The sequence below is a fragment of the Dendropsophus ebraccatus genome, chromosome 11, assembly GCF_027789765.1.
Source record: "Dendropsophus ebraccatus isolate aDenEbr1 chromosome 11, aDenEbr1.pat, whole genome shotgun sequence".
NCBI classification, from domain to species: Eukaryota; Metazoa; Chordata; class Amphibia; order Anura; family Hylidae; genus Dendropsophus; species Dendropsophus ebraccatus.
The window spans coordinates 49,505,313-49,518,920 of record NC_091464.1 but is presented as its reverse complement, the minus strand read 5'-3'; the positions used below and the strand labels follow the sequence as shown (position 1 = coordinate 49,518,920).

Here is a 13,608-nt window from a genome sequence, read left to right as displayed (position 1 = left end):
CTCCTGCTATAACAATTGGACCATCCCCAAAAAAACCCTCCCCTATCCCAAAGTGCCTCATTACTTCCCATAAATACTCCCACTCCATCCTGTCGAACGCCTTAGTTGCGTCCAACGACAGGATGGAGTGGGAGCCCCCCCCCCCCCCCCCCCCCCCCTATCTGCATATTCACAAACAGACGCCTGATGTTGTGTCTGGGCATACGACCAGGTATAAATCCACATTGGTCCCCATGTACTATAGTGCCTATTATTTTACCTAGTCTCCTTGCAAGAACTTTAGCGAAAATCTTGGCATCACTATTAATAAGAGAGATAGGGCGAAAAGATTCTATATTTAGGTGGTCCTTCCCCGGTTTCGGGATCAAAATTATGGAGGCATCCCTCATGGATGCCGGCAGTTCCCCAGCCTCCATCGCCTCTAGAAGAGTTTGGTGAAGGCATGGTAACAAAACCTCTCTATGTCTTCTGTACATCTCATAAGGGATGCCATCTCTACCCGGGGTTGAATTCCCCACTATTGCCTCTAGGGCCTCATTAAGTTCCATTAAGGAGATAGGGGCATCTAGTTCTTCCTTCTCCAGTTGACTTATCTGGGGGAAAACAATTTTCCTCAGATATTCCTCCATATCTTCCCTTTTATAAATAGCTTCCTGCGCATACAGATTCTCATAGTATGTCCTGAACTCCCTATTTATCTCTTTCGGGTCATTTACTATATCCCCAGAGTTGCTCCTTATTGCCCTTATACTTTTTTTCCCCTCCTGATTTTTCACCAGGGCCATTAGCCCCTTATTTGGTCTACCCGAACCCAGAAAAGTCCTCACCCCCCTAAATGCCGCAATATTCCTTGCTTTATCCTCTAAGTACTTATCCAACTCTTCCTGTTTGTTTTTTAATTCACTTTCTAGTGCTAGTGACTGTGCCTTTTTAAATTCCTCTTCTAATTTTTTAACCCCCTTAATTAATCTCTCTTCCTTTTCCCTAAATCCCTTTTTAATTCTACATATCACACCATGATATTTCCCCCTAATTATAGCCTTTAGTGTATCCCATACAATTCCCTTACTAGCAGAGCTACAGTTGATTTCCCACAACTCTTTTAATTCTAAACCAATTTTTACAGTGTCTGTGATAAATTGAAACCAATGTGGATTTATACAAATACTCCTAAACTCCTTTAGTGCGCTACTCTGAATTTCAACAATGAGTGGTGCATGATCAGAAACACAACGGTGTAAATACTCTATTTTAGTAATTTTTTGTGCCATTAACTCATTCCCAAATCCCATATCTATTCTGGACATAGTACGCGAGGTTTTATTCCAACAAGAGAATACCTTGGATTCAGGGTTCCTCTCCCTCCATAGATCCTTTAACCCCATTTCAGCAATAGTATCTGGCAGTTGGGAGTTTCTAATCTGTACCTTCGGGTTCAACATCCTTAATCTATCATTCTGTTCATTCATAACAGCATTAAGGTCCCCCAACATTAGTACAGGACATTCATCTCTATTTTTAATGAAGTTGAACAGCTGCTCCAGAACCTGGGACTTAAAAGGAGGGGGGATATATATAAAGGCAAGAACACAGATCATATTGTCCAGTCTGCAATGGAAAAATATATATCTCCCCTCCCTATCCTTTTTACATTCAAATAGTTGCCACTCTATACTCCTATGAATAAGGACTGATACTCCTCTGGTGTAGTTGGAATAAACGGAGTGATATTGACACAGCCACCATCCCTTCAAAAGTACCCTAGTAGTATCCTCTACCAGGTGAGTCTCCAGTAAACCAACCACACAGGGGAGCTGACATTTCAGAAAATTCATTACTGCCAATCTCTTCAATCTATCGGCTAAACCCCTTATATTCCATATCATTAACTTAACCATTTCCCCCAAGCTTTAAATACGAACCCTTCCAAAACAAAACGGAGAGAGAAAAAAAAAAAAAAAAAAACCTTTGGCGTGGACTCCCCCCCCCGAAGTCCCCCCTCCCACCTCCCCCCGAGAGCTGCAATACGTACTGGTGATGTCCTCTCTGAGTTGTTTTCGCTGGGTAGGGGTACGCGGCAGGGATGTCCTCTCTCCCCACTGCTCTTCGCCCTTGGGATTGAGCCCCTTGCAATTAAGGTAAGAACTGATGATAAGATAGAAGGCTTTGGGGCGGGGGGCGGTGGGGACAGAATATCCCTGTACGCAGATGACCTCCTTTTTTTCTTGCGGGACCCTAAAAAGGGGGTACCTCGGGTTATGTCCCTGGTTCAAGAACTGGGGGTTTACTCTGGGCTACTAATAAATTGGGGAAAATCTACCCTTATGTCTCTTGATCAGGAATTGGACTTATCCTTTCCTCCACTGTATAATTTAGAAAAAGGGAAAAGTTTTACATATTTGGGCATTCAGGTGTCCAGGGATTTACGGGGGTTTGATGACCTGAATACCAAGGATGTGGTAAATAATATAGAGAGGAAGGTCTCTGTTTGGTGCAGACTGAGAGTCTCCAGGATAGACAGAATTACATTAATAAAAACAATACTTCTGCCCAAACTTCTTTACCTATTCAGTGCCACACCAGTTGGGGTAGGGAAAAAGTATCTTAAAAGAATTAAAGTGGCATGGAACGCACTGATATGGGGAAGAAAAAGGGTGCGGATGAAAATAGAAGATTTATGTGTGCCAGTTGCAAGAGGAGGGTTGGGGGTTCCCAACGTAGATAAATATTTGTTAGCTTCTGAATGTTTTTGGTTGGCTAGATGGAAACAAGACAATTTGGGTAGATTTCTGTGTGAAAAATTGGGAGAGGGAGTATGGGATGTTTTCCAGATTTTAGAAAGCGGCCACTTGGAGCGGGGTGAATGGAGTAGATGGGTAATGGTAAGGTCCCTAATTAGGGTTTGGAAAAAACTAAAGATAGAGGAAAAAAGAAATGGAATATTGGACTTTTCCCCTTTGTGGCTGCACGAGGGGTTTGGTGGGAGAAGTGGTATGGGAACAGTGAAGGCCTTTGTAGAAGCAGGAATAAGAACAGTGAAAGATGTAATGTTAGGTAATGATATTAAAGATTGGACCACTCTTAGAAGGGAATATAAACTAGAGGAGAAACACTGGTACGATTATGCGAGGTATACAGCGATAGTTCGTGGGAACCTAAAAAGATCCCAGGGCAATATATGCGAACCGGGCCCAATAATAGGAAAACTTAGAAATGGGACAATATTTAAAAATGAGGTTAAAACCCTATATCTACACTTCATGTCGGACTATGAAATAGGTGAGAAGGGGAGGAGGAAATGGGGAATGGAGTTTGGAGAGTTGAGTAACGATCAGTGGGTAAGAATTCTAAAAGGGATTAAGGAAGTTTCCAGGGCAGGCTCCCATAGGGTTGTTCAATTTAATATTGTCCATCAGCTATATTACACCCCACTCTTTCTATGTAAAATCAAAAAATGGGATGAGGATAAATGCCCAAGGTGTGGTGTAAGCCGGGCCGGCTATGGGCATATGTTGTGGTCGTGTGGGGCCCTGGTCTCCTTTTGGGAACTGGTACACAGAAAAATTATGGATATGTTAAAGTTAAAGTTTGAATTAAGTCCAGTGTTGGCCGTTTTGAGAGACTCTTCGTCTGTAGCATGCAAGAGGAAAAGTAGGAGTAAAATCCAGAGAATGTTGTTCTATGCTAGACTTGTGATCGTGAGAAAATGGCTGGCACCGGAAACCCCTAATATAAAACACTGGGAGAACTGTATAGAGAAATTTGAAAGATGCCAATGAATTTTTTTTTTTTTTTTTTTTTTTTTTTTGTCTCTTTGGCGGGGGGGAAGGGGGGAGGGGGAAAGGGAAGGGAGGGGGGGCAACAAGGGATTGGTTCGGTTTATTAAAGAGATTAGTGATTTAAAGGTTTGGTGGGGGATGGTAACAAAATTAATTTATTGAGATATTAGTAAGGATTACAGACACTTAGATATATATTGTTAATGTGTAAAATGTTTTTGTCTATGTACCTTATTTATGATTAAAAATAAAAAATTTTAAAATTAAAAAAAAAAAAATTCTGCTCCTGCTGAAAAAAAGTAGGCTACCATGCATACCAGCTTATGAAGGTCATATAATGCAGTGGGGTGGTTACTTTTTGACAATGCTGTGCAATATAGACTCAACAGCCATTTTTTTTTTTGATCAAGGAGGTAAAATTCTCTATTGCCCCAATGTTCCCAACATGACCTTGAGAAAACCGAAAATGATGAGATGTATGTGTTCCTGCTCTTCTTTGTTACTTAACCCTTTAAGGACGGGGCCCATTTTCGTTTTAGCGTTTTCGGTTTTTCCTCCTTGTGTTTAAAAGGCCATAGCACTTGCATTTTTCCACCTAGAAACCCGCATGAGCCCTTATTTTTTGCGTCACTAATTGTACTTTGCATTGACAGGCTGAATTTTGTCATTTGGTACACTACGAAACCAGAAAAAAATTCAATGTGTGGTGAAATTGAAAAAAAAAAAACGCATTTCTTTTATTTGGGGGAACTGTGTTTTTACGCCATTCGCCCTGGGGTAAAACTGACTTGTTATGCATGTTCCTCAAGTTGTTACGATTAAAACGATATATAACATGTATAACTTATATTGTATCTGATGGCCTGTAAAAAATTCAAACCATTGTTAACAAATACGTGTTCCTTAAAATCGCTCCATTCCCAGGCTTATAGCTCTTTTATCCTTTGGTCTATGGGGCTGTGGGAGGTGTCATTTTTTGTGCCATGATGTGTTCTTTCTATCGGTACCTTGATTGCGCATATACGACTTTTTGATCGCTTTTTAATATTTTTTCTGGATTTAATGCGACCAAAAACGTGCAATTTTGCACTTTTTTTTGCGCTGACGCAGTTTACCATGCGAGATCAGGAATGTGATTAATTAATAGTTCGGGCGATTACGCACGCGGCGATACCAAACATGATTATTTATTCATTTATTTGTTTACTTTTATTTAAAACCTGGGGGATTTCTAGTATATACACTTTAATCTCTCATTGAGATCTTTGCTGTATAGATATACAGCAAAGATCAATGAGATAGGCACTCGTTTGCTTTCGGCTGCTGCAGCCGGAAACAAACGAGTGCCGAGCCGGGGATGGCGCCATCTTGGATGAGTCCCCGGCCGACATCAGTAACGGAGGAGCGATTTCCCCCACTAGACCCCAGGGAAAGGTTGCTTCCGGTAATCGGAGGCAGCTGTCAACTTTGACAGCTGCCTCCGATTAGCTAATTAGCGGGCACGGCGATCAGACCGTGTCCGCTAATAGCGGCTGTCCCAGGCTACACGCGGCACCCGGGACCGCGGCGCTTCAAAGCGGGGTTGCTGCGCGGCCACGCTTTGAAGTGCTAATGAGGACATATGACGTACGGGTACGTCATATGTCCTTAAGAGGTTAAATGAGATGTCTGGCGAAAATTTTAATTAAAGTATTGTACTGTCACCTAAAAGTTATGCAAATCAGCAATATACCCTTATTACGGGAAATGCACATGAAGTGCTTTTTTACCTGCACTTACTACTGCATCAAGGCTTCACTTCCTGGATAAAATGGTGATGTCACGACCAGAGCTGTGCGGGCTGTGACTGCTGGAGAGGATGATGGCCCTGTGTCCCTCAGTGCCCCTCTGCCATCATCCTCTCCAGCAGCCACAGCCCTCACAGCTCTGGGAGTCGGGTCGTGACATCACCATGTTATCCAGGAAGTGAAGCCTTGATGCAGTAGTAAGTGCAGGGAAAAAAGCACTTGATAAGCATTTCCTGTAAGACTTATGTTGGTGTTTGAATAACTTTTTTTTTTTTTTTAAGGGGGGGGGGGCAATACAATACTTTATTAAAAATCAGAGCGGAAATTAATTTTCTTATGTACAATAGTAAATTAAAGATACCCTAAAAGGTATGGTTATACTGCATCCCTCAGCACTTTGCTGCATTTAAAATCTATTCATGTTATTATACCAGTCTGGTAAAGGTTTAGCATCAAATGGGAATGCCAATTGCAGTGTGAAGACAGACTCATTCAGGCATCTGCTAGCAAACCTGAAAGCATCACGGGTAATTTAAGCCGACTTGCCTGTTACAATAATTTAAAATCAATAAATATTTCAGCATTTCTGGCCTAGTATCCGTATTGGAGATGACTAGAGCAGAAGGCTGGGCGGCAGGATAGGCTGTAAGTGAGAGAGGATATTTCAGCCAAGGCAGCGTTACATAATATTTAGTGATGCTATGTAAAGAAAACTAATTTGCAGCACTGAGTGTATTAAAAGGCTGCTGTCACGGCAATGTGTCATCAGCCGAACTCTTCATCCTCACACTGGCAGCTGGTACTATTCATCGGGGAGATAGCTTTACAGACACGTGAAAAAAATTGAAAACACCAGAGCGTCTGGAATAAAAGACACCTTTAAAAGATATTCACACCTAGCTAAAATGATAAACTAGTAGTAACCTGCCCAAATGATCAGAGTGATCGCACTGACTCAACAATGAAAACATTTCATAGTGGGGGAAACATGTTTTAATCGAAGTCCTGCATATGGCTTCAGCTACATGGGGAAATGCAGTGTACAGCTAGAGCTCAATAGCCAACTACAAGCTCATGTACTGGTGCCATGCTGCAGCTGAGGAGTGTAATTTCTTATTCAGCAATTATTTGGAGGGTATAATATAAAAGTAAAGTTTAAACAGGCATGGCCATGAAACATTTATGTCCATGGGACATGTCAAAAGTTTTGAATACTCAGGGTCTCACTGCTGAGACCCCGACCGATCAGGAGAATGAGCTAAGAGAAGTATACTGTATGGTAGCACATTTCAATCCCTACTTCACAGTGACCTCTGTCTAGGCAGCTCCACTATACGCCTATGAACCTACCTGAACAGAGATGTTGACCTGTCAAAAGTTTTTAATCAGTCAGGGTCCGAATGTTCAGATCATGACCGATCAGGAAAACGAGAGAACACGCTGAAGTAGGTCTAGTGATTTATGTTATATGGGGAGAGGGGGGAGGGTATTGCCCAATAAGTTAAGAATATTCTGCTGTTTGTAGAAGAACGATAATGGTGCCTTTACACAGAGCGATAATTCACCCAATAGAATGATTAACGATTTCAATGTAACAATGTGTTTTTATAACGCTCAGCGTTTAGACGGAACGATAAATCATTTGGAAAATTGTTATTGCGATGGTTTTAAGATCACTTAGGCCTATCACATAAATAACGAGAATCGTTGAAAACTGTTTACCCTAAGCGATCTGTGAATTTTTAGCAAACGACCGACGATTTGAGAACATGTTGAAAGATCACAATGAACGATTTCTCGCTCGTCGATTGATCGTTCGCTGTGTTTACACTGAACGATTATCGCTCAAATGCAATCGTTATCGTGAAAATTCGAATGATAATCGTTCCTAATAGGGCCTTTAGACCTACACATGCAGGCAGAGGTTGGTGACAGGTTCATCCCCCTTATCTGCACTACCTTATTTATAAAGATGGCCGGACCATAAACAACAATGAAGCACTTTGCCCCTCTGCCTTTTTGTCTCGCACCCCCTCCTATTAGCCTGTAAGCTCATGCATGCGAGCAGGGCCCTCACTTATGTATGGATAATCATATGTATATCTCTGCAATGTCTGCTTTGTGTCTATGTACCCCCAGAATTGTAAGGTGCTGTGGAATCTGCTGACGCTATATAAATTATTATTATTATTATTATTATTATTATTATTTACCCATAGCTGCACCAGGACGTTAATGAACGTCCTCGTGCCGCTATGGGAGTTCAGAGGGGGGGTCGCGCGGCGACCCCCCTCTGAACTGCCGCGATCCCGGGTGCCGCATGTAGCCCGGGATCGTGGCTATTAGTACTAATTAAGTACTTAGAAGCAGCTGTCAAAGTTGACAGCTGCTTCTAAATACTTGCTCATCTCCATCCCTGGTGGTCTAGTGGGGGGATCGCACCCCCGCGGCGTGATTGCAGGGGGGGGGCTTCTAGTATATGTGTAAAGTAAAAGAAAAATGTATTTTTAATAACACAAAATCCCCTCCCCTAATAAAAGTCTGAATCACCCCCCTTTCCCCATTTTATAAATAAAAATAAATAAATAAACAAACATGTTTGTTATCGCCACGTGCGTAATCGACCGAACTATTAATTAATCACATTCCTGATCTCACACGGTAAATGGCGTAAAAATCCTAAAGTGCAAAATTGCGCATTTTGGTCGCATCAAATGCAGAATAATTGTAATAAAAAGCGATCAAAAAGTCGTATATGCGCAATCAAGGTACCGATAGAAAGATCACATCATGGTGCAAAAAATTACACCTGACACAGCCCCATAGACCAAAGGATAAAAGCGCTATAAGCCTGGCAATGGGGCGATTTTAAGGAACATATATTTTCTTTAAAAAGGTTTTAATTTTTTACAAGCCATCAAATCAAATAAAAGTTATACATGTTACATATCGTTGTAATGTTAACAATTTAAGGAACATATATAATAAGTCAGTTTTACCCTAGGGCGAACGGAGTAAAAACAACCCCCCTCCCCCCCAAATAAAAAAAAAAACAAAAAAAAATTTTTTTTTCAATTTCACCACACATATAATTTTTTTCTGGTTTCCCGACACATTTTAGGCAAAAATTACATCTGCCATAGCAAAGTACAATTAGTTGCGCAAAAAATAAGGGCTCATTTGGGTCTCTAGGTGGAAAAATGCAGGCGCTATTATACCTTATATACACGAGGAGGGAAAAACTAAAGCGCAAAAATGAAAACTGGCTGTGTCCCCTAAGGGTTAAAGAAAATGTGTTGCTTGCAAAGAAACAGAGCAGCCAACTATGCAGAAATACTTGAGCACAGCCAGTTACTCCAAAATAAAAAAAAATTCTATATGGTTTGAATTTTATTTATTTTTTTGAACCAGAAGAAAAAAATAGATTTTTGAGATCCCGCTCTCATTTTACTGTTCTGTAATGGAATCTGGTTTAACCAATAGCTCATTGCTTAGATATGAGTTTTACTGTGAAATCTAAAACCCCGCCAACCTTGACAGAGTTTATTTAAGTTAAAAATGTTTGTTTGTTTCTAGCGGTTTAAACAGCTGGCAGGAAAAGGAGCACCTCAATCTCACAGAACACTAAAAGGAAAAAATGGCTCGGACTGCTACTTTAGAATAATAACAGTCCCCTGAAGTAAGTGAGAAAAGTGATGGCAGCTAAAGAATTGGCCTTGTTTAACGTCTCTCCTCGGAGATGAATAGCAATTTGATGGACCAGGTAAATAGTGTGTTTAAAGTGAGAATGGGAAACCAGGGGCCATAATCACTTCCCATTTGACTTACACCTACACAGCGACCAAGCAAAACTTGTTAATTCGCCTGACATATGTGGCCCAGCTATAAATTACCGCCTCCTCCCGACACACAAAAACATCCGTCACCCGCCCCTCCTCACCCCACCCCGTCATACCGCTGATCTGATTTCCGACACTGCTGTGGAGCTTTGCTAAATCCATTCCCTGCATGCTTAAAGCAGTTTCTCGTGACACCGTCTGAATACAGAACGGCCTGCTGCTCACATTATTTGTAAAGGGAACGGCAACTGTGGTTGTGCTGAGAAGTAAATGAAAATAATTTTTTTCCCTGCTTGGCTGGGTAATGGTATAAACAGCACCTCTGCTCACCCATTAACTCTGTCACGTCTTCCCCTAGTTTCACCACACTCCGCCCACCCGTCTACCCCCACAACTGAGGCAGCTGAGGCCAGTCTCGTGGGAGAGTGGGAGAATCTCTGCTCAAATTGAAAGCATGTCTGGAAACAGGTAACAGGCATTAGCAGCAATAAGCTATTTATGTGCTAGCATTAGGCTTTTCAATGTCTAGAGACACACAGAACAGACCATGCTCCTGCTTATGGTTGAACATTTTGTATCATACACACAAAACTGATGGCAACGCATAGAAGGAATAGGTAGCCCAACGTTCTATGTTATACTGACAGCCACACAATTTTATCTTATATAGGACAGATGGAATATGTGGCCTGGCATCCTTGCTCATCATTAATTAGAATTCATAGCAACCGATGATCAATGAGCCAAAATTCAGGAATCCCACCAATTCGTTTACCTACACAGACATGAGGGTGCCCGCAGGGACAAAACACTACATTTCACAATTTTGGCCATGGAATTTACTAACCTGCTGTGCAAAATACCCTAACCAATCGACAAAATTCTTAGTTGGATTCAAAACCAATTTTATCTGAAACTCTACAAGTCCAGACATGAATTGATGCGTGGATAATATCATTGCCAGGAGAACTAAATCAGATTGCTAGAGATTGAATCTTTCCTTATGGCCAGTGAGAATGGCTCAAAAACTTTGCTGCCTGGGCAACTACAATATACAGTAACTGGGCACATTTGGATAATACCTGTGAGCTAGATATAGCATTACAGGGCATTTGGTTAACGTAAAAACTTTACCATCAGAAGAGGAAAGAGCAGAATTGATTGGACTTCAGTTTATCTTAGAGCCACTTTCTTACTAACAACGCTCTGTCACATACAATATCGGTTCTAACGAGTTCACATACAATGTGACTGTCAGGTGCAGGCTAGAAAAATACCTATAATATCTAATGTTTGCAATTTCAGTGCTCGAAAAGTGATCAGTGAACTTCATAGGGATGTAATCCAACTGTGGTATGAGGTTTCACAAAGCTGCTAGAGACAGGAGACTACCTGGGGAAGGAGAAATGAAAGTAAAAGAGATGTTCCTGTCAGGCCTATTGTCTGTGACGGAGGGTATGCTTAGCTGAGCTGACTGTTATCTCGCCTTTAAGGCTCACATGCAACTGAAGGAGCACCGACAGACAGCCGGCACATTCAGCATCTATAACATGGTGATGTCACTTCCTGGATAAAATGGTGATGTCACGACCCGACTCCCAGAGCTGTGCGGGCTGTGGCTGCTGGAGAGGATGATGGCAGAGGGATGCTCAGTGTCCCTCCAGTGCCCTGTGTCCCTCAGTGTCCCTCTGCCATCATCCTCTCCAGCAGCCACAGCCCGCACAGCTCTGGGAGTCAGGTCGTGACATCACCATGTTATCCAGGAAGTGAAGCCTTAATGCAGTAGTAAGTGCAGGGAAAAAGCAGTTTATAAGCATTTTCTGTAATAAGTGTATATTGGTGATTTGTATAACTTTTCAGGGGCAACACAATACTATAATAAAAAAAATTCACCGGACTTCTCCTTTAACTGTTCACAAATCTTTCAGTGTATGTACATATTGTTTGTTATTACGATTGTTTGCATACTGGAGTGTACAAATAATCGTAAAAATGATAGTAACTAATGACTGCCATTCCATGCATTATGGTGAATGATTTCAGTTAATTCGAATAAGCGCTCGTTTGCAATAGTATATCATTTATCAATGAAAATAAGAAACGCCTAATAAGACCCTAAATACGGTAGATCAGGACAAGAAGTGTCAGTTGAGGAGTGTCAATTTCGAAGAACCTTCATGATCTCAACACTACATACCCCTCAATGATGGTAATACAGCAAGTATGTTCTTCAGTCAATTTCTGGCTATTGTGTACAGTAATTTACAATTTGTCTAAAAGGTTACAGTAATCTACTAAATATCACTTACAGACAGCAAGGATTTTTGAACAATCAGTATATGCAAACCTCCCCAAAAACCTAAAACCAAAGCACTAATGTAATGACCATAACTGCTCAAAACCCAGCAGTATAACTGTTGTCACCTACGGATGCATGAACTAATTAAAAACATCTTTGCAATCCTCCACATAAGGACTTCAACCAATGTTAATAGTTAGGACATTGTACAGACTGCAGGAAAAACATGGGTTATGCATACAGATTAAGGCTATGTTCACACTACGTATATTTCAGTCAGTATTGTGGTCCTTATATTGCAACCAAAACCAGGAGTGGATTAAAAACACAGAAAGGATCTGTTTACACAATGGTGAAATTGAGTGGCAAATATTTGCTGTTATTTTAAAAACAACGGCTGTTATATTGAAATAATGGCAGTTATTTACTGTTATATGGCGGCCATCCACTCAATTTCACCATTGTGTGAACAGATCCTGTGTTTTTAATCCACTCCTGGTTTTGGTTGCAATATGAGAACCACAATACTGACTGAAATATACGTAGTGTGAACCCAGCCTAAAACCGCATTTGAACATTGTAAAAAGTTAAATAAAGGGGCATGCACTTGGCTGGTTTTAAAAAAAATATATGGTAACCATGCATGTTATGATGGGGACCAGGGATCTTGAAGAAAAATGATATTTAGGGAACATTTTAATGTTTAATGCATGCTTGGGTTAAGGAGTAATTCAATAAGCAGGAGGGAGCATTGTCATCTCACTTTTTATTCTTGCGTTTATGATACTTGGTCACCATATCCTGTAGACTGAAAACATGGAGATAAAATAAAAGGTGAAAACATGTCTGGTGAAGGATGAAAAGCTGTATCAATAGACAAATAATAATCATAATGAGATTAAACGGGTGGCAGTAATGTTAGAAGAGAGATGTAATTCTTACCTGTTGATAAGGTCTTCATTGTCATCACTTTCCATTTCATCCTCAATGGCAGCTTGAAGGTCCCCAATACGCTTAAAGGCCAATTTAAGATCTGATTGTAAACTCTGATTTGCAGCCTCCAAACTCTCTAGATCCATTTCCTGTAGAAACAGACACACATCGACATGTCAGTAAGGGTATGGTGTTTGGGTATGACCACTATTAAAGCCATTTATAATAAAAATAAATAAATAAAGCAACTCAGTATATAATAAGTCTACCGTTTTGCGCATACAGCCGCTTTGTTTATCTATTTTCTGATTGTAATTTTGTGTATGTGTACACTTTCTTCAGGTTACCTTGCCTGAGCTGGTTATGACAGAATTTAAAAATACGCTTTACAGCATGCGCTGTAGACATAAGCAATAGTAGACAATTGACCTGAATGAAAATGGGTTCTGGGCATGCACGGTGATCTGTCCAGAAGTAATTCTACAGGAAAGAGGAGGCTGATCTGTGAACACCTTCAATTATACAGGGAAATAAGCAGCCAACAAAGACACATTTTTAAACATGTAAAAATCCTGACTGTTCTTTGGGTGATCACAGGGTCTATTACAAAGGGCAATTATTGTCCTGTCTGGCCAATACTATGTACCCAGCAAGTCACTGTCATGTCTTTATTTTATTGCCAAAAACAAGAACTTGCAGGCACTATCTTAGCTGTGGACAATGTTCGTGTGAAGCTGGATACACATAGACCTCTGGGAGTGAGGCATTTATGCTGGAGCTTAGCTGCCATGCCTGGGTGCAGGCCTTAGTGATGTTTTTGCTAAATTCCAGATGTAAAGACATAAAACATGGCAGCAGATAAAGACACACTTGTCTCATTAGAACTGCAGCACTGAGACCCCAACGGCTCAAAACTTTTGCCATGCTTGTTATCATGTTTTGCTTATAATTAAAGTAAAGTAATGTTTTAA

The 13,608-nt window shown here is 40.9% G+C and overlaps 1 protein-coding gene across 10 annotated transcripts in view; it reads right to left on the bottom strand.

The window, feature by feature from the left end:
* The window catches only part of MYO18A (myosin XVIIIA), a 258,536-nt gene that overhangs the window by 17,350 nt on the left and 227,578 nt on the right, over positions 1-13,608 (bottom strand). For 8 of the 10 annotated variants that reach the window (XM_069945228.1, XM_069945230.1, XM_069945232.1 and 5 more), the window contains 2 exons: positions 12,647-12,786; positions 12,468-12,512 (listed from right to left, as the gene is read on the bottom strand). In XM_069945228.1, coding sequence (XP_069801329.1) covers positions 12,468-12,512; positions 12,647-12,786 — 185 coding nt within the window. The remainder of the gene's footprint in view (positions 1-12,467; positions 12,513-12,646; positions 12,787-13,608) is intronic. The other 2 variants (XM_069945229.1, XM_069945237.1) reach the window with 1 other exon arrangement.